Here is a 23,085-nt window from a genome sequence, read left to right as displayed (position 1 = left end):
ATATAGAAACAGGTAATGAAATAGTTATAAAAAAATGCTAAATAAAAGTGATATAAAATTTAAACGTTAACTTTGCACAGATAATTATCTATCAACCCAATATTTTTGAACAAGAGTGTTCTATTGCAATATTGACATGAGCGATACTTCATATTAAATAATCCACGCAGATATATGAATGTGTAGCATCATTAACGTACATTAAATATGTATCAACACTCATTATAACACATTTCGTGCAAACATGTAGAACAGTCGTCGTTTCGAAAATTACATATTTTACCTATTGTATCAATAACCTTATTAATATTACAACGTAAATTTAACAGCGACTGTAGGACAATAATATCGTAAAATGTAGAAAAGGAACATAGAAACCATAACTTTTAAACGACGTAATATTCATACCCTTTGTTTACCACAGTCTGCAGGCCATAGTGTCCAGTCCAAATGGAAAAAGTTTAATATAATTGTTCGTGTCTTTTACCAGTTGTCGTCTCGCTGTATCTCTTCCTGTCCTTTTAGTCGGGAAAAATTACGAAAGACTGTAGAAATATTTTATCTTAATCTAAGATACTGCTACGGTAAGATCTAAATACAAAGAAACGTGGCTGCTCGTGGCACTCTTGCAGACTCAAGTAAAGGAGATTGAAAGCGAGACAAAAAAAGAAAGAGAGAAAGAGAGGGAAGGAAAAAAAATAAATGACCAAATATATTTAATACCGGGCGTACAGTGTTAAAGACAAGAAAAGAGAGTGGAATGTGACGTGAAAGAAAGAACTGAACCGACTGTTTTCACTGAAATTTATTTGTTTTAGTCTTTCTCTCTCTCTCTCTCTCTCTCTCTCTCTCTCTCTCTTTCTCTCTCTCTTTCTCTTTCTGGAAAACTGCATCCATTTTGTGACGACGTGAGAATAATTGGAGGGAATTAAATAGCCCACGATTTATTTGTGTAGAGATATATTAAGTAAAGATAAGAAAAAAATAAAGTATAAGTAAATAAGAGTACAAATAGGACAAATTTGATATAATCCGTGATAACTATCGTTCTCTTTTATATGCCAAAAATCAAGAGACCGAGATATGATTCTCGAGAGACATCTACCTAATAAGGGAAGGTTCTTATCTCAGAAATTCTGATTTTAATAAAACTTAGTATTTAAACCACATCGAGTTATGTAAGAAAGATTTTTTCAACGGAAATTCACTTTGGGGTAGATAAAATTACCCCACAATTTTGGATTTTCAGTTTTTCTTTTTTCGATATAACTAGCTTTTAAGAAATAGAAAAAAAGGAAAACGTTTTATATAAAAATTACTTCTTATTTTATATAATGAATATTACAAAACATATTCAACGCGAATAAAAATAGTTTCAACACTGAATTGCATTCTAAACGTATTAAAGTCGATCAAAATGAAAAAACAGTAGAAACCGTTATTCAATCTATATTTGCAATAATTTACAACAACAACATTTTCGAGAATATTTATAACAGAAAGTTGGCGGTAATTTCGAATTAAGAGTACAATACATATGTTTATCCAATAAATGAACAGCTTATTATCGTTTTATAATTGATTCGTTAATATATATTTACTGAATACTGAATCTCAAAAAATTGTAGTATTGGATTCGTAGATCAATAGAGAGATAAAGAGAAAGTATATGTGTGTGTCTGAGAGAGAGAGAGAGAGAGAGAGGGGGGGAGAACTTCATTTTGTTGAGAAGAGCATTTCAGCATCTCTAAGAAAAGTATTGGAATCATTTATTTACTAAATTACTGAATCATTATCCATGTATATACTAATTTTGAGATATGAAAACAATTTGTAAGATTTTTTGATCTTATAATTCTTATAGATTACGATAATTAATTATTTCATCAAATTACAGTCTTCGATTTATATTCAATTGTCCTTACTTAACCACACAAACATATTTCGTGCCGATTACACATGTTATGAAAGCGAATATACAGAGAACAGTGTTTGCAATGATCGCATTGGGACTCTCACAAGTGCCGATTACATTTGCTCTAACACAAGCTTATTAGTATAAATAATGATTCATTATGACCATTTTTATTTTGAGGGAAATGAAATAGCATATGTTTGCATAAAGGAAAAAAACGCTAAATAAAATTTTCTTTTTAAAAGAAAATATGACATAAAATTATTCTCTATATTGTATTAAATAGGCTTAACTTTCTTCTTGTACAAAGAACTACGTAAATTATACAAAGAGAAAAGCTTTGCGGCTAGTTCGACTAAGTTGTCGTCCTTCGCTGTTTTAAATACTTTAAATTCGCCTATTGTTAAAGAAAAGACCTATACAAAAACTATTGCAAATGTGACTCGATTCTTCTCCGAGAAGTTACAACTGTCTCATTGTCAGTAATAGACTGACAGTGCGTTAAAAAATGTTCCTATTTTATTATGTTTTGGGATAGTTATATGCGATCATTGTTTCTCAGAAAAGGGATATTTTTGAGAACTTGTTATGAGTGAACATATGTGAACGTGAACATATGAATTTTATTAAATTTTTACCATGTCTCAAGAGACAAGAGTTAGAAAGAGAGATAATTTTTGAATAGTTGGTAACAAGTTTTAATTGATCCGTAAAATTCCTACTCCGGATTTGTTTTCATGCATTACATTTCGAAATATTTATATCATCAATTTAACAAAATTTTACGAAATTATTATAGAGTGCGATTTAATTATTATATTTTTTCATTTCAATGTAATTGAACGTATTGGGGAAACTTTTTTCTCACTTGTTATTTTAATGATCTTAAAGGTTTCATCATCAATTTTTTATCAAAAGATAATTAATATCTAGGAACGATATCTTATAAATTCCGATTGCGGAAGTATCAAAGAGAATTTTCGTTTTTGTGAAAACGAAGATTCTCTCCGTCTAGGAACTGCGAGGCGAGGTGAAAATCCTGGAAAATCTGGAGCTAGTCTCCGATAGCGCTGCGGTTACCGGGAGTCAAAATAGACGAGGTAGACCTAGATTGATGCGAGACGCATGGCTTGTGGGTGCAGGACATACGATTCGCCATGCGACCTCCCTTTCTGTCTCTCGTTCAATCAGGAGATGGAGAGCAGATAGTAAATGGAGAGATCACAGTGACGACCGTAGTTGAAGCAAATTCCTATTCTTATTGCCTTTACGAAGGAAACCCTTTCTTTTTCCACTTTCAGACAAATAAAAAAAAAGTCATTGATTAAACTTCGTTTTAACGTGAAACTAACCTGAAATATATTTTTTTTAAAGCATATAACGAGTCGTAATATTATTATATGAGTTTATATAAACAAAAGACAGATAACTTTTCAACAAAATTTTCTGACACAATTACAGATTGTAAAAGGAGAAGAAATGCGAAAAAGAAAAGTGGAAAATATTTCTTTATATCCTACACAAGATAACGTAACAATTTTATTGCAAATGATAAGAAATAAATTGCCTTTGTAATATTCCCGGACGATTGCATTTATTATCAAGATGCATTTATCCAAACGTCAGAATATGTACTTTTTCTTTTTTGTGGATGACATTTTTGTGTTATATTGGTGGACCAATGGCGAGTTTCTTTGCAAAGGCGAGCATCTGAAAGTCTAGAAGCACGCGTCATATGTTCCAGGCTAACTCATGACCTTTCTATTTTATATCAAACTATTATACAGCACAACATTGCCTTCGGTTCGCTACCCTGGACTAGTTCGACTCAACTCGAGATTGATAGCACTAAGAGATATAGTGAATGTAGAAACGTGAGAAACTCGCACGAACCTATAGTACAATGTATATATAATTCATATTATATGGAAGTTTCAACCAACATCGAGTATATATCTATAATTATATCTCGAATTTTGCTTTGATTCTTGATAACGAGTGGTGTTATTTATAATATTAAAAAAAGAAAAAAAAAACAAAGAATTAATAGAAAGAACTCGATATATAACTTTAAAATTTGCGAATAAAATTCATGAAAGAAAGATAAAATATGTCGAAAATTCGTAACACCAAGGAGAATTCTGATATCTGTATAAAAGCAATTTGTTTCTTGACATTCGGTCTGATTTGTTAGACAACTAGAGTAACTCGAATAATCGAAACACCCCGTAGAATATAATTTAATCCCAAAGCGAGCAAAAGTTGAATGTCCAGTAGATCTTCGACAATGTCGTTCAGACAGTTCAGATCCAGGCCGTATCTCTAACAAGACAATAAAGCGAAAAATAAATTGTCCTGTTCTTCCACGAACATTTCTCACGCATGTCAGCCGTAGATGTTGCTGTTCGCTCAATCATACCGCCATTAATTACAATCCTCTCCCTCGACTCTCAGTATCTTCTAAAAGTAAAATTCAATGGAAAAGAATCGTAGAAAATGAGAAAGCTAAGCGATAGGAGAATTCTGTCAAGCATAAAATAGAACATGGAAGCAGTGGATGCATTTACCGTACGCGTGTCTCCCTTCGTTCTAATTTCCGCGATGATCGAGACACGTGTCGTACGGCTTGCTGCACAATGCCGCTCGAGTTTTGCACATTATGACACAAACGTCGTAGCACGTGGCATTAAATTTTCGGAAGGGTGACTGGAGTGATGGTAGTGGTGGTAGCGGTGGTGGTCAGAAGCGGACGAGCTAGTGGGTGATTAATGATAGTCGCAAGGGTGGCAACCAGTCATGGGATGAATACTTCCAGCACGTAGCGTATACTTCTCGCTATAGTAACCTCTAGAACACTGACTAGATAGCAAGGAAGAAGGAGAATCAAGAGAAGAAAAAAGAGAGGAAGGGAATATAACGGTTAGTAAGCGTTAGCGTGTGTGGTAGGAGGAATGTATGTTTCTGTACCGCCAGAGTGAGTACGAGTGAGATACAGTGATAAGAGAAAAAGGAAAGAAAAAAGTGCTGGATTTGACCCGCCAATTCAGCATCACCCATAAGGCTACTCAATCGCAAATCGAATTCCAGCCGTAGGGCGGAATAAAATCGACCTTCTGCAGATCCACCTCTATCCACATACATTTCTTGTTAGAAAGAGAAAGAGAGCAGGAGAGTTTACGGTGCACCTTCGGGCTGATTCACATTTAGGCGAACATGGTAAGACATTACTCGCGAGGGACACGTTTATTTGACGCTCGGAGAGTTGCTCTGACTTTAGGGTACCTGTGGATGCACTTTCGACTTTAATGGACATACCAGCAAAGCTCAAATAGAACAGTACTATCCACGAATATCATATCTTGCTTTGTAGAATATAATACATTTTTTTGTTTCCGACTACCAACAATGACATCTCATTCTCTAATACCATAAATTCTATGTGATCGGTTACGGGTGATGTTGTTGAAATGGATGGATTTAATTGTATCTAGTTAAATCTAGCCCGTAGAGAAATTTACGAGTGATCAATTATGTTTCGCTTATCTTCTGATGTTTATTCATATATCCCACACCCTCACTGCTCTTACGCTTGTGCGTAACAAATCATTCGAGCTGATAATATTTTGAAAATTAAAATGAACAGACAGAATTTGTTTAACTGATCTGTTAAATGTTTGTTTCTTCGAAACACGGCAACCTATACTAGTATAGAATTCCAAAAATTCTAACATCTGCTTCATTGTTCTCTTTCAAGTTGAAATCTAATTGAGTCAATTGAGATATTTTTATCAATCAAATTGATTAAATATTTAATTAATTTTTATATAAAAACACAATGGAAAATCATTGGATCAAGATTATATATATATCACAAATATTTCCTTATTTATCTTTTATCAAAGCTCGTTAATATCGATTCTTTTGTTAATAACGTTAATATCGATTCGGACTTTTCATCCTCGACATGATTGAGTGATCAGAGGGACTTACAAATTCACTTACTACTTAAGAAGTTCTACGTCTCCAAAACACTCGTCTGCGATTTAGGTCACAAATGAGGGTAGTTGATTCGTAGATAGTTGAAAATGAGGTAGTTTGACATCGAAATTGGTTGGAATCCTCTTCAATGATACACTGACTCTAATACCCACTAATTATTTATTAATAGACGGTCACTGAATTTACTTCGTGAAACTCTACTGTTTTATATAAATATATACAACCAGTACAATTATTAAAAAGGAAAGATACTTTGCGAACAAACATTGACTCTAAAAATTATATTGCACGCGGTCAATGCAAGTATACTTGTTATTTAAAACATGAACGAACAAACACTGTTTCTACTTAACGATTTTTTGTTTTCTATTTTAGCGACACAAACACTCGATTTCATCATTGCTTTACTAGCGATTGCTTTATGTTGTTGCACAACGAGCATCTTCCCCCAAAGAAGAACGTTAATTAAAATAAGAAACTATAAAAAAGTTTCTAACTCTACTAGACACTAACTCTAGTATATTATTATTTAAATATTAATTTATTGTACTTTTTGTATATTATATATTATTTAAATAATTATAAAAATCATCGAAAGTATTAATTTTCTAATCTTATTCGATTGAAAAGAAAGAGCTTTGATGCTTACTCATCGGAATGTAGAGGAAAACTGGATCGATAATGATCAATGTCACTTTAGCGTTTGTTTTTGTTGATATTATTGTACATACAGCTAACGACTCTGAGTTCAAAATATAATTCTATTGAAATATTAAATTAAAATCATTTTATTTTTAAAGCATCTTACGAGCTACGTAAATAGTTAAATAAATAGATTATTTTTTAAATATTAGTTCATTATATTCTGCGTACATAATATATTATTTATATATGTAATTAAAAAAAAAAAACGAAAGTATTAATTATTTAAATCTATTTGTATAAAAAGAGATAATTATGAAAGAGTACTAAGATCACCTTCAGTCGAATTCAACTCTGCGTACATTTTTGCTGATATTAATGAAGGCAAGAACACTGAGCTCGCGATTTACGCACTTTGAAATATTAAATTAAAAATTTTTTTTTGAACGTGTGTTACGAGCTGTGTAATATTTAAATAACTAGATTGAAATATTAATTAATTATATTTTGTGTATATCATAGATTTTTAAAATGGATATAAAATGATTGGAATTATTATTTGTTTAAGCTGAGTTTGCGATTTATACATTTTGAAATATTAAATTAAATTTATTTTGTTTTTAACCCGTTTTACGAGTTACATAATATATAAATAACTAAAATATTGTTAAAATATTAATTTATTATACTTTGTATTTATCGTAGATTGTTGAAACAAATGCAAAATGATCGCAAGTATTAATTATTTATTTTGTATAATTGTTAATTTAAATATTAATTTTATACGAATTAACAGTTTCGCAAAATCGATAAAAGAATCAATAAGAAACAAAATAATGTAAAATCGATATAAGGAAAAACAAAATAAAAGCAAATGTGAATACTACGAAATGGCAATACGATTATAAGAGAGATAAACGATAACGTGACGAAAATAAAAGAATTGCTATACATGATTATATTAAATCAGTTTAGATATACCTTTCCGTGGATGATCACGTGTTCAAATTATCGAAAACAGAATTTATTGAGAAATCGAGTGAAAAATCATAACGTAAGGTAATGCAAGGAATATACCAAAAATGGAAGATTGAGACCTTCATAAAAAACTAACGACTAAATTGGCTATATTATAAGTTGTTTTTTCTTCTTTTAATATTATAAATCACCATCATATGACGTAGGATGTACCTACTTCTTTTACTACTTCTTTTATAGCAATAGCAATAGTAATAGTAATAGTAATAATATAAAGTGGACTCCCACAGGGGAAACCACAAAAAAAATATCACTGGGAATTTTACCTCACAGATGGGATGGAAAAGAATTCATTTTTTGATTTTTGTAAAAATAATATATAATATATTTACGCCAAACGAATAAATTACTCGATTATGTTCGTTCATATTGCTACAATAAAAAGAAACTAACGATATCGTCTTGCTTCGAATCCACGATTCTTGAATTACGAATCTAGATGCTCGTTATTCTGCAGAACGGTATACTACTATACATGAATCTTAAGTATTTTTAAAAATCGATTCTTAGAGAATGGATATAAAGTTGTTCGAACGGTTTTATAGTAAAGGATGTTAATCGTTTGTAAGATTAAAGGAAATGATTTTCGGAAGACGAAGTTTCTGTTCATCGTTAAGACCAACCGCTTTCCTTATTATCGAGAAAATTGTTTGTACGAGAAAAAGAAAGAGAGAAAAAGAAAGAGAGTAAGAGAGAGAGAGAGAGAGATAGAGAGAGAGAGAGAGAGGGAGAGAGAAAGAGAGAGAAAGCGGTTTGGGCTCGTCCTAAATTTACCGATCGTATCTCTATCATTTACGAGGCAGAGAGAAGAATAGAGAGAAGCGGCTTTCACGACCATAAGGGAAGTTTCTGTCCGTTGAGATCCGAGTAAAGTACGTTACGATTCCAGCTTCCGCCGGATATTCCGTCGCGGATGTGTCGTTTCGCGTTATCATTCTCTACTTTATTACGTGCACGAGACTCTCTCCTCATGTCAGGGTTCCTCCTTTTCCTCCTTCCCTCTCTCTCTCTCTCTCTCTCTCTCTCTCTCTCCCTCCCTCGCTCTGTATGTCTTTGTTTCCCTTTCGTTCTCCTTCCTTCTCTTTCTATTTCTCTGTTCATATTGGTGTGTCTGTAAGTGAGCATCTATATGAACACAATCATGAATCCCGCCCCTGCGACCGTTCCGCCTCTGGTGCACGTACTGTTCGGTTCTGGGAAACCTGATTTATAGACGCATAGCTATATATCCCTAGCCACTTCGCTGGCGGCTCGTGTACTTTGGTAGGGTTATTGTTGCGTTAACTGTTATGAGGACCGGTTGGAACTTGCTCTTGTAACCACCGGATGAAGGTAGTGGACATTGCAGAAAGATAGAGAGAAAGAGAGAGAGGGAGAGAGAGAGAGAGAGAGAGAGAGAGAGAGAGAGAGATAGGAAAGAGAGAACTTATTGTTAAGAACTTGTCACTGTGGAAATATGTGAGTTCCATTTTCTAAGACAACAAGTTCTCTTCGTCTTGTTTTCATTTTCCTAATGCTATAATCAGTTTCTCTTGGAAACTTGTGCGCTTTTCTTATTCGAGATTGGAGATGCAATTAAGTTTTGCGAGTATGTTGTTCTAAACTATTCTCATTCGATACGAGAAGTCAAAGGACGAAGTAGAATGATTATTAAACCACCATTATTAAATAGTTAGTAAAATGAAGAGATGAGTTCAGAAATAAATAATAGTGTTCAATATTCGTACTTCATAGAGCAATCTTGATAAATTCAGTATCGTACTTAATCAAAGAGTACAAATGATTGTTTATTTTAAATAAAGGTATGAAACAGAAGAAACAAAGAATATTTATTACTAAAAGCTTAAATTGATTCGGGTCCTAAATTTAACAACATACTTTGAAGTAGAAACTTCGTTACTCTTACTTCAAAGCATCCTGAAAATAACTTGAACGTCGTTAATCAATGTAAAACAAGAGTCTCTGCAAGAGTTACAAAACAAAGAGAAAAGACATTAAGTATTATCGAAGGTATCAAAGAAAGGAATACTAGAATGATACTTTGTGGTCAAAAATAGAATTATAATGTAAACGACTTGCAAATATATTATATATCGTTTTTTTTAGTAGTATTTTGAAGATCAGCTATTAAAACACGTCAAAAAGGCGATTTAAATTCATCGTTTAACAATTCAATAATTTATTATACATATAAAGAATTATATAATTATTATCTCGCTGAAGCTTTCAGAAATTCCTTTTATCTCACGCTTCTATTTATGATCACGAATACTTTCGCGTATACTGTATGTGTTAATAATAAATTCGTAAAGATTTTTCTTTAATTGAAAATTTTATTGAAGAATAAATATTCTTATTGTGATGTAATACTTTTATGTACAGTTCCGCCAGACATCTTGGACGACGAAACAAGTACGGACATGGTCGTACGAGAAGGAAGCGATGTAACCTTACGATGTTCAGCAACGGGTTCTCCTGCACCGAATATCACATGGCGTCGTGAAGACGGTCAGCAAATTCTCCTCGGAAATGGAGAAAAAGGTTAATTTATCGAGTTATTTCTTCGTAAACACGTAATTCGTAAAACGTAATTTGCTTCAACAATGTTAGAATAATGAATTTCTTGAATTACGATCATTATATCTTTATAAAGTCGCATTTAAAGTAATACCAACTTTGAATGCTTATGAAACAAATATTTCCGAACCCTTATTTTATTTACTAATGAGTAAAATGACATGAATCTTTCCATCCATAGGACGATACTAAAACTGATCGCTTAATATTTCATAAGTAAATTAATAGATAGATAATTAAAGTTTATTCTATTTATCTGACGAGATTAATCAAATATATAAACAAATATTGGATTTAAAAGTTAAAAAAAAAGAGAAAAGAAGATAAGAAAGATAAAAGAAATCTTGTTAATTATTGATCTCTTCTTAAGACTGACTTCCTGAGTTAAAGAGATATCGAAATAAAAGTGATTTGTAAAAAGGTACCTTTTTACAAAGCATTCTGTATCAATCAAAGCAAAGAATCTTATAGTATAATAGAAGCAATCGGTAATAGTTTTCTTTATTTTTCCATTCAACATTGCATTATTTCCAATTCAATATGTACTATCCTATTTAAATCATATTTATTTTTAATATGATCAGACAATTCTCTCAAATACTTTCTAATAGAAGATACAATTTCGCTATCAGTCTGAAATCATTCATCAAGATAGATGATTTTATTTTCATTAATCGCACTATCAATATTATCTTCTAAAGCTCAACAAATACTTATATATGAAGAAACTAATTAAACAATTCTATTGTAGCATACAAATAAAAATAATTGAAAAAGCACTCTTTATATTATTTAGTGTACCACTTTAAATTGCAACAAAAAATAAAAAGGCATATTGATGAGATCAAATGGAAATCTATATGACAGGCAGACATTCAAACGAAAAGCAGATAAAAGTTTAATTTGTTAAGTGCAATATCAAAAGAAATATATATCTCTCTCGCTTTCGTCCTCTTTCTCCATCTTTCTCTTACATTCTCTGTCTGTCTGTTTCTCTTTGAAGGGATAATCGTAAGATAGCTCAATTCCATTCTTTCCATACTGTGGAAACCACATTCGTGTTTGTCTCAGATCATCGGGTCGAATAAAATAAAAATTATTATGTGCTATAGTATTCCCATAATAAAGTTTAAGCGGTATTATATATAACAATAATATGTCAAAATATAAATACAAATAATATCGGTAACGATAATGTCTCGATCGGCTGATCTCATTGTTCAAGAAAAAATAACATAACATTGGCTCCGTCAATGATACAATAATAAATCACTTGCTAGCACGTTGATGATTGGATCGATATTTAAGAATGAAGAGTTTCTTCGAAATGACAGATATAAAAACACAGATTCATTTTCAAGGAGAAACCGCATATCGGTTCAAAATAAATATATTAGACCTTTATCATCAGTATTAAAAGGACTTCTCTTACAGTCGTTTCAATTACTCTCTTAGAGACGTAGAAGCATCTGCCACTCCGATGGATATCTCTTATAAAATATTATTTTTACTGGTCCTATAATTATAGAAAATACAAAATGTAAGTACTGATTTGTTTGAATATAGGACAAAAGATTTCTCACAATCTTACAGATAAGTTTACGAATTGCTATTGGCTTCTGTATATATATTTAATGTTAATTAGTAAATGGTCGGAGCTTAAATCTAGACATCTTTAGATCTTTAAAATTCAAAAAAGGAAGAAAGATATTTCAATATATCAAAAAGTTATTCTCTTGTTTTATTGCTACATTTAGTTCAATTTCAAGTAAGTTATGCCCTACAATGAAGGACGAGTCAGTCTATGAGAGGGGTCTAACTACACCTTTAACGCTTTCTATGCATAAGTCATGCCACGAGCTTGTATCACTTGTACGAAATGTAGTTCTACACTGTTCAAAATATAGAGCACGTGAAATACAAAACCTATTAACATATTTAGATTCAAAATAAGTTTGTAACATGTTAGCATTTAGATCACCTAGAACAATCGTTAATACAAGAATCTATTAAACTCGTTCAAAAAGCAAATAATATTGTTTATTTTAAAAGACTAAAATTAAAACAAAAGAGACGGAAGAATAATAATTTTATTTCAATTATAAAATTTAGATATTCTTAAATATTACTTTAGCGAGTCCAAAAATACTTTATATAATTGATATTAAGACCTGATATAAAAAATGTCCAAATTTAATCAGGTCTGAGAAATCGTAATAATGTGAACAAAAAATTAAGATAGATGTACGAATGAATATAATTCAAGTGAATTCTAATGATATTTGAGTTTATAATAAATAAACACGAGATTTTATGTCATATAAAAGGTTAAATCCATGTGTCTTATGAGAGAGATTGTTAAGATATTGCATCGAATAGTCAATTCATCTCTACAGTTATTTTATCAAGTGAGTTGAATCACTTCGCTGAGTATCCATTATTAAGTCTAACATACATTGAACTTTCACGATGTCAGATATATTATTGGTCCTAACATTCAAAGAATCATATAGAATATCATTCAATATAATCCATTCTTAAGTTATCTTAATCATTTAAAAATATCGGGATTATTCAATATGACTCAGGTCAACAAGGTTTCAGGTTATTTTATATAGTTGCTTTTTCTTTCAGAGAAATGTCAGTAAACAGACTTCTCAAATATTTTTAAAATTAAATTCTTTATATTAATATGTCCCTGACAAAAAATACGTGATATAATACCGGAGCTATATTTCGATATCTATAAATATTAATCATTTATCTTTTTTAAATACTGCCAACTCATTGATCTTTTAAACTTTTTGAAATTTCCAATACATTCATTATTTTATTCAATATATTTTTGTATTTTCAATGAAATATTTATTTTATTAATCCTTAACTTTATAATTCATTAAATGGAATAAAGATAATCGATTGCAAAAAGACATAATCTGATTTACTCTGCATCTCAGTCTTCAAATATACAATTAAACTCAAATTATTGTATTAAATTTACACACACCTGTATAACATTAACGAAACATTTAATCTTATATAAATTTATACCAAAACAACAGAGAAGATTTCTAATCGAAAGTTTTATCTTTTAGCAACACATAAGATGAAATATTGTTATTCATCTTTCATTCTAAAAATCTTTCAGAAACTCATTAAATCGTCTTAGCTAATAATTACTCTATCGATTTGGTTTTAATATTCTTTGATATTTCTCGCGCTTTTTTACATTTTCAATTAGGATTTTAATTTATCAATGAATTATAATTAGAAAAACGGATTTACAATTTCAGATTTCGGATTTCCTGAAATTTATTTAGCGGGAACGTTGAACTCCAGGATCTCGTTCAAATTTGGTATTTTCATCCACGCGAAACTATTATATTAATAAAGAACGTGGACGACGATGATACGTTCGTTAAACAGTGGAAAGGAGAACAGAAAAGGGCCGGTAACCTTATTGCAGTTATATCAGTCCCGTAGAATTTCTCTCAAGAGAGTAAATATACCACGTTAGAGTAAGGGCAATGGGTTAGAGAAAGGTAATACGTTCGTAGAGACAGGAAGATCTTCTATATTTGCATTGAAATTGGCAAACACGAGAAGAGAAAGAGAGGGGGGAAGAGGAGAAGAATAGTGCGAGTGCGAGTTGGTTCTCACGTGCCCAGGATTCTGGTCTAAGCAACAATGAATAACCGGTAGTGCAATCTTAAGCCGTGGTTAACCATATCTGCGCTTACTTCATTACATCGTTAATCCGAAGAGTCGGCATTTTGAATCGATATCATTTCGAGACGTTTCGCATACCAAGTGGAAGTATTGAAAAGCGATTAGCCATTCAATGAAATCTGATATTTATTCACTTGAATGTAATGAAGATTAACGCAAATTCAGAAAAATATATTAATTTAAAAATTCAAAGAAAAAGCATATCAAATTTGGGTACTTCGTACTTGATTAATTCATAAAATTATCAACACGTCCGAAATTTTTCCATACAATGTCTTAAAAATATCCATAACAAATCATTATATATTTAGGTAGAACAATATTATAACTTATATATCCATTTCGCAAATTATTTATTTTTTTTTTTTATTACGTTTCAATTTCTTAAAAAATTCATATCTTTTGAGATTAAATAATTATTTATAAATCGTTCGTAATATTTAAGATCGAATATTGGCATTTGTGTGGTCCTTATTATCGTAACAACCATTATTTGTCATCAAACATCGATCGACAGTCGGTGGGAAAGAGCATTGTTGCGAGCCCTGTTGTTGTCCCATAAGTAATCAGCATCCGTTAAAGCGAATACATAGGAACTGGTGCGGAGCTAACTCAACCGTCTTTCCTTAGATTCCGCATAGCTTTCATAAGCGTGTATTCAACAATATTTAGCTTGTTAGGAACGTGCAAATATTCCATCGGATTTAATTGTGGTTTACGCTTGGACGTAGACAGCCTCAACGTCCGAATAAGTAAACTAAATTTACCTTTGTATATCTGTATGGTAACATCAAAACTGTGTTATCGAAGTTAACGAGTCACTTTAAATTGGCTGTTTGAATCAGGAAGTCGGTACTATGAAAGAAAAAAGAAATACAGTTTTCTTTCATTTTTCCTTTCTCAACTAGTTACCACTTGAACAACAGAATATCCTCTGTTTCAACGAGCTTCGATGATAAATGAAAAAGAATTGCGAGACAAAACGATTAATCGTCTCTGAGTTATAACGTTCAGTTCAATTTTTATTTCAGTGATGAACGTGGAAGGAGCGCACTTCAATATTACCAAGGTAAATCGACTACACATGGGCTCGTATCTCTGCATCGCGACCAATGGCGTACCACCGTCAGTCAGTAAAAGAATCATGCTGATCGTTCACTGTACGTAATTATTTTTTTTACAAATTTATCTTAAAATATTAATAACTGAAGAAATATTAATCTTAAAGCTAAATTACTTCTTTTATTGTAACGATATGATCGACTTCAATAAGTTTCATAGGATTTCTTTGATTCTTTTTAGTTCCACCAATGATTTCGGTACCAAATCAGTTAGTAGGTGCTCAAGAAGGGCAGTTAATGACATTGGAATGTCTCTCTGAAGCTTATCCAAAATCTATCAATTACTGGACCAGAGAAAACGATGAGATCGTACCCCAAGGTAAATGAATTCTTTTCGTGTTTAATTACAGAAATAAAAGGTCCTTAGTTTCCGTTTTTGTATGTTGCAAAGATCCGTTGGTAGGAACACTCATTTTTAAATTGCGAAAAAAATAATAAACATGCTTTATGTCGAACGTATAAACACCAGCGTATATAAGACAAGAGTAAACAACCTGATTCTGCTTTATGCTTCGTCCATAAAAAGCTACTATACTTTTCTATGTCAAATCTTTATTTTCTTTTTAAATTCAACGATTTTGTTGATTCGATTAATGATGTTTTACGAAAATCTATACATATATATATTTTTGAACGTGTTTATCGACCATATATAATTTTGTTAATAAAATCATAAAAAATTTCGTAAACGATATTTCAATGCTTCGGTCTCTTTTCGGAAAGAATTTTAACTTATTTATTATATTTTCATATCACTTCAGTCTATTGTATGTTCAAATAAAAATATTATATATTTACATATGTACACATTACGTACGCTTACATTATTATAACGTATAGTAAATAATTTCTTAAAGTCGATCGATTATTTGCAAAGTAGATTAATTGAGATCTTAAATTGAAATCTTCATCTTAATAATCAATTCACTGTTTTCCACAAAATGTAAATTAATCGAGTGAAATTTACACAATGATTTTAAATTCTATTTTACAAAATTCATATCAAGGAGTATTTATATTTGAAGTGTAAGGCTGTTTAATACTTTATCTGTATTATACAAATTATTAATTTATTATTTAAGACATATCTAATTAATATAAAATGAATATAAGTCAAAATAAAAAGTAGCGTTAGTTTGAAGCCATGAAGATATCAAGATATTTTACGTTTATCTAGAAATCTTAAGTCAAGTAGAATTTTGTTTGGTTGATTGAAGTTAACTTTAATATACAGCGAGAGTTCAAAATTGGATGATTGTTATCATCTTTAGTAAAGTTAAATATTACATTTAAAGACATATTATTCCATACTATTCCGTTACAAATTATAGTGTAAATGTATTGACTATTGTAGTGGCTTAATTATCTCGACATAGTATAGAACATTGCCTACTTAGTTCTATTCACTCATAGCTACCTAATAATTAATTACGAAACAAGAATATTCTTTGATATATTAATTAGTTACAGAGTTACATTTATTGTTGTTTTTAATGCACCTTGCAACGATAAGAAAAAAATCGCAAAATTTCAAATTATATTGAAATCTTAGAAGATTTCCAATGTTCTACTCTAATAATTAATTCGTACGTGTTCTCTTTGATCCGCTGACTTCTCTACATTTTATTTAAAAGGAAGATGTTAGGTATACGAATCATCAGTACATTTAAATAGACTAACTCCAACGAATCCGAATATTCTCTCTCTCTCTCTCTCTCTCTCTCTTTCTCTTACTCTTTCTCTCTCTCTTTCTCTCTCTCTTTCTTTTTCTCTCTTTCACTTTCTCACAACAGGTTACTCGAACAGAATTAACCTTTGAATAATACATGTGAATCCAACAGGACGTTAAAGTTATAACGTCGTTTTATCTGGCATTTATGAGAAAGACCGAGGACACGAGTACGTATAGTCGATATATGAGAGCAGAAACGTTGTATCCTTTCTCTCCCCTCGCGCTTTTCCTTCCATAACGTTTATTACAACGCTATTGTAGATGATATTTGCATCTGTATTGAAACCAATAACGTCACGTACAATGCCAGATTTTGATCCGACAATCGTGTTAGCTCGCTGACTATACCTTTTCTAATCTTTTTATATCCTAATGGAAATATGTCGTTAGCGCTATTTTCAAAAAATTCTACCTACCTTCAAAGGGCAATTTATATGTATAAAATATTATTTAAATTAATCTAGTTATTGATCGTACCTAATTCTTCCTATTTTTTATTTTTTGTTTTATTATGTTAGGATAAGAGCAATCCGACAATTGCTCGTTTTATATTTTCTTAAAAAATTGGAATTTATCGAAAAATGTCTCAAGGTTTGATATTTTATTCTAAAACACGTGTTTGCACGATCGAGAGATATAGTTATGATGGAAGCTTTAACGTTACATTTCTCATACCTCACTATATTGTTTCGGAAATCGAATCGCTCGCTCGAGCGCACATTTAAATATAACAAATGTCGATACTTGAAAAATTCGAATCGAGCTATGTGTAGAAGAAAAGAGAAAAAAGAAGGACACAACTTCCTATGTATAGAATTTTCCATTTTCTTTTAAACTAGGCGACCAATTGAAAAATTTGTATTTGTTTTTTCGGGAGTCACAGATTCGTTGTAACGTCAAGAGCTTCAGAGCGTGGCGGCTAGAATCATTCGCGACGGTAGCGAACCCGTTTCACTCGAATTGCTCGTCGATTCTACCTTTCATCTATATCGCTTTTGTTTCTTCGATCAATTTCCATTTATTTCTAATTGAAAGCATCGCCTATGAACTACAATATTTTCGTTTAAAACGAGAATGGGCAAACTTTTCTATATTTTATTTTATTTTTTCAATAAAGAAGCTTTCACCAAGGCTTCACACTAATATGACTTAATCTAACCTAATTCATTTAATTTGATTTATAATTTATAAAAAATTTCTCGGTTAGCATTTTTTCTTCATTCTTGCCACATTTCCATTTCTTTGAGAAAATCATTCTTTAAAAGTATATTATTCAACTTCGTACATAATTTCTCAGAGGACTTCGAAGGAAATCCTTTAATTGTTGATGTCGTTTAAAACTTTTTTTGAAAAATTTCTTTCGACATTCTCATCTCGCAACTAGATAGCAACTGCTCACGGACACGTTTCTCTTATCGCAAGAAAATTCTAAAGGAGACGAAATTTCCAATCTTTACGAAGGACGACGGAAATGTCTCTGAATGGTGTCGATCTAAACAGAAATCACGTTAGCTTAGATGGCCGTGTACCGAATACTAAGTTTGATCGGGGTCTGTGAACAAGCTAAGGCATCTGCTAAACTGATTGAACTATTGTAACGTTTCTCTAACGGCTTCTGAAATTTCTCAAATGGTTTTCGCCCAATTCCAATCTCTCTATTATGTATGCATCCCTTTTTTCCCTCTTTCAAAATCGCACAATAGCTAAGAGATAACAACGTGAGAATAAAATTTCTTGCGAGTTCAGAAGAAATATTATTTTTAATACACAAAGTATATATAGTAGATTTAACAATAGTTTTAATTTAACATTATATTATTTCAAAAAGTCCGTTCAATTTTTTTCAAATAGATCATTTTTATTTTCATATAGATCAAAAATATTAAAAAAGAATGAAACTAGCGTGTTGATGCATGGGTGTACGTGTGAGAAAAAGGAGAGAGAGAGAGAGAGAGAGAAAGAGAGAGAGAGAGAAAAGAAAGAGTAGAAAGAAAGAACTCTTTGTTCAAATATCAGTCCGAGTTTTATTGTCGTGCAACTTAAAATTTTATAAGAAAGGAAGAAAAGGAAAGAGTGAAAGAACTATTGCATAAGATTTTTCATATATTATCATTACAAGAAGCCGATCTACATAACGTTATTTAAAAAATTTTTTTATTTCCATCATGTATTCTTCTCTCGTTATCTCAATTTTAAAGAAAACGATCTCAATAAGTTAATCATTTTGCAATAAGAAAAATTATTTTAGTTAATATCACACTTTGAAATAAGTCTATTTAATACATAATTATAATAATTCTGATTTGTAGATTAATAGATCGATTTAAAAGAAAATTCAATTTTCTTTTAGATCTAATCTTATAAAAGATAATTTTAAACGCGTAAATTGATATTTTCCGTAAGGCATGATAATATTATTTTTGGAAACAATTTTTAAATGTTTTAAAAGAAAATGTTATAAAACGGTAGCAGACGTTAAGCGACAAGAATACAATGCATAATGTTGTAATTTTATTCAGATCTCGATATTTTTATTTCAGGAGGAAAGTACGAGCCCATTTTACTGGACAACAATTATAAGGTTCACATGAAGTTAACTATACACTCGGTGAACACTTCGGATTACGGTTCGTACAAGTGTGTTTCAAGAAATTCATTAGGTGACACCGATGGAAGTATCAATGTATACGGTAAGTAAAGGAAATTTCATAAAATTCTACATTAATTAGAAATGGATTCGTGAAAGTTTTATAAAGGAAAGAGAAATAAGAAAAGTACGTAACGTGAAAGAAAAAATATTAATTGGAAAGTCTAGATTAGAGGTAGACAACTGGCGGTCAGCGGGCCACATGTGGTCCGCGCTCCTACTTATCTGTTCTGGTAAAGTGAGAAAAGACGATTATGAGCTTTACAACTTTCGTTTTTAAGCATAGAATGTTGATTAGTAAATTTAAATAGTAGGAGAACGGACTGATTAATGATGAGGATTATGCGACCCGTTGTGAATAGTTGCCCATCTCTGGACTAGATTATTAAGAATAAAATTCATTGGAAATCGTAGAAATTTCTTTGGAAATCGCGTCGCAACAAACTGAGGATCTTCAAAAAGAAAAAAAACAAATCAATATATTCTAAAGACATTGTTTCGTTCCAGTTACGAGAGGCGCGGATTCGAAATCTCAACTCCAAGTTGTTGTATACTTAGTTACTTCGACGCGTAGTTTGAGATAGTTTCTCGCAAGTGGCAGGTGGAACTAGCCGGGTCTCGAAAAGAAGGGAAGAAATAAGCTCACATGGCGTCAAAGTGTACACCTTAGAAAATGTTTGCACTCATAAACTCAAAGATAACAAGGAGTTAGAGAACATATAAAGTGGGCCGAGAGTTGAACCGTGTCTCGAGATGTAAACTGGGAATCTCTATAGTTTTATCATACATTTCATGTATATATGTAGGTGTAACTGCATACGTACGGTACACAGGATGGCCCATTTAAGTGAGAACACATGAAAATCTTTTGTTGTTTATCGATAAACGAGAAAAGTTCTTAAGGGAAAAATGATCCTACAAAAATTCTATTCCCATCACTACGTTTATCGCTTCAAACGTTGTTATATTATACTGAAAAAATATATTTTCGTAAATTCGCAAGTAAACGAAAGTTCAAGTGTTCACGTTTAAATATCTTACCCTGTATGCGTATCTATGTAGAAGGCATGAAGAATTTTTTCTTCTCACCGCTTATTGATTTTTAATTCGAACACACAATCGACAAAGCCTACTATTAAATATGAGCTGAAAATTTACATACGCACCTTTTCTTATATAGATAGGTACTTTTATACATTCTTACACTTTTTTAATTATCTCATTTCTTGGGCCTTCCAGCGATACCTTCCGGTTCTGGTTCCAATAGCAACACAGGCAATGATACAAAGTACAAAGGTAAAGTACTTTTTATCGTAGGTCGTAAATCTTTGAGTTCGTTGTTCTCTACGTTCTTTTACCCTGCTTCCTTCTTATTCTTTGTTCTATTCTCTATTTTTTTCTTTTTCTTTTTTGGCTTTAACTTGGTTTTACCTTGGCCCGTTTTATTCACCCGTCCGCTCTCACACAACTTCTTTTTCTTCTCTTACACTCGTCGTACTTTGTTATCTTTTTTCTGTCTTCTTTCCGTTCTTTCTCTCTCTCTTTCTCTCACTTTCCCTCTCTCTCTCTCTCTCTCTCTCTCTCTCTATCTATCTATCTATCTATCTATCTATTTTTCTCTATCTTCCTCTCTCTCTTTCTCTCTCTCTCTCTCTCTCTTTCTCTCTTTCTCTCTCTCTTTCTCTCTTTTTCTCTATCAATGTAGAGAATCACCAAATACACAAATACACGCATATTTATACACATCGATCGTCGATTCTACTATTTTCTAGAAGTATTGCAAAGTGATATCAATAGATAGGTACTTTATTAATGTTCGATATGCGAATCGAACATCGATCAGCGCGGATTTCTATCTCCCTTTCACTCTCTCTCTCTCTCTCTCTCTCTCTCCCTCTCTTTCTCCCTCTTTATCTTTTGCGTAGGTGTTTTCTCTCTTGTCCTTTATTGCTAACGCTGTGCCGAGTGGTACTTCCCACGAATGATGCCACGTAACATGTGTTTGCGTTGAATCGACGGGTCGCTGCTTAATTAGATCAAGCACGTAGTTTGTGACTGATATACTTTCTCTTTCTCTCTTTTTTCCTATTTCCTGATTTTTTACTTCTTCCATCTATATTTTTCTTTTATTTCATAGTAAATAGAGTACCTATGTGAAAAGAAAAAATAAAATATTTTACGATGCGAATCATTAATAAGCTGAGTGCGTTTTAAGAAGAATACGCTATAATTTCCACATATTTCGAAAATTTTCATTTCCCATATAAAATCCCATAATAATATTTTGAATAAAATATTTTTCATTGAAATTTTGTTTTATTTAGGAATTTTTGATCGTCATCTAAGCTCGAGGTCTTTTAAACTCTGACTCTGGTGATTCAAAGCATATCGTTTTTTCTCTTTATTTCTTTCTTTCTTTCTCGTTTTCTCGCTTTCTGAGTTAAAAGGTGAATGAATAGTGAAGTCGAGTCATGTCGGAGGTTCGTAAGTCGACCTTCTCTCGTTTGCTCGATGGGCATTCGACCGAAGGCGGCACAAAAGTCGATGCTTCGCAGACACGCGTCCTAGAAAGTGGAAGAAATAGAAAAATAGAAACAGAGAAAAAGAGAGACTGTGTATGTATGTATGTATGTATGTAAGATAGAAAGCATGTGTGTGTGAAAGAGAAAGAGAGAAAGAGAGAGTAAGTCTATAGAGTTGTAGACTGTATAGTTGTAGCAATCGTAGTAGAGCCGAGATATCGCGAGATAGACGTTTAGAGAAACGACAGTCGAGAAAAGCTGTGCGCTACGAATGAAACAGATTTTGGCCTCCAATCCTGCATTTTCAATGCATCGTCGCGTATGTAGGTATGTGGGTATTTCCCATCAACGACATCCGAAAACAAACAAAATTCTTTCTTTCGTACAATTCAGAACTTGGTCGTAAAGATATGTATTGTAAATTTTCGAGGAAGTTTCTAGATTTGTGTTTTGTGCCTTTTATTTTATGTTCCTTTTTTATTACGAATATAATTCATCAAATACGTAAAACGCGTGATATTTTCATTTATTTTAATTTTGATTCTTTCTTCTCAATTATAATTTATCGAATAATAATAATTAATGACATCTAAATAAAAATAATTCATGATATGTTTTCGAGCTAGTTTAATATCGACGTACTGATTATATCGTATTATTTCTTTTTTATGATAGTTTAGTTCCGGAATAACATTTTATGTATTAATTATATGTATCGTTAAAATGTCAATACAATTAGTATTTGTCGTCGAGGAAAAATCAGACAGTTGTGAAATGAAAGATTAAAGAAAGGTTGTTATTGAAAATGTAATATTCAGATGTTTTCGATTATATATTTACAGAAATATTTATTTGTCGATTTAAATTACTTTTGTTAAATAATTCATACTATATTCTCTATCTTCATAGCTATAGAATATGTAATATTATCGATGAATAACGTAATAAGTTGAATAAACATTCCTAATATAATTTTTTTTTTTAAATTGAAATATTCAGTGATACGTTTTAATCGACTCATAAAACTATATTGTAATTAAATTTGTTACAAATAATCACTAGATCATATTTGAAAACGAAATTAATAATAATCAACTAATTTTCATATTTAGTTAATAACATATCGATCTTAACATTTTGATTACATTGCTAAATCTCTGATT

The 23,085-nt window shown here is 31.4% G+C and overlaps 1 protein-coding gene across 2 annotated transcripts in view; it reads left to right on the top strand.

Moving 5' to 3' along the window:
- The window catches only part of LOC124948350 (neurotrimin-like), a 155,867-nt gene that overhangs the window by 126,027 nt on the left and 6,755 nt on the right, over window positions 1-23,085 (top strand). The window contains exons 4-8 of one of the 2 annotated variants that reach the window (XM_047491835.1): window positions 9,977-10,135; window positions 14,932-15,060; window positions 15,203-15,340; window positions 19,294-19,443; window positions 20,640-20,696. In XM_047491835.1, coding sequence (XP_047347791.1) covers window positions 9,977-10,135; window positions 14,932-15,060; window positions 15,203-15,340; window positions 19,294-19,443; window positions 20,640-20,696 — 633 coding nt within the window. The remainder of the gene's footprint in view (window positions 1-9,976; window positions 10,136-14,931; window positions 15,061-15,202; window positions 15,341-19,293; window positions 19,444-20,639; window positions 20,697-23,085) is intronic. The other variant, XM_047491836.1, reaches the window with a different exon arrangement.

The sequence above is a fragment of the Vespa velutina genome, chromosome 4, assembly GCF_912470025.1.
Source record: "Vespa velutina chromosome 4, iVesVel2.1, whole genome shotgun sequence".
Taxonomy (NCBI): Eukaryota; Metazoa; Arthropoda; class Insecta; order Hymenoptera; family Vespidae; genus Vespa; species Vespa velutina.
This window is presented reverse-complemented; position numbering and strand designations above follow the sequence as displayed.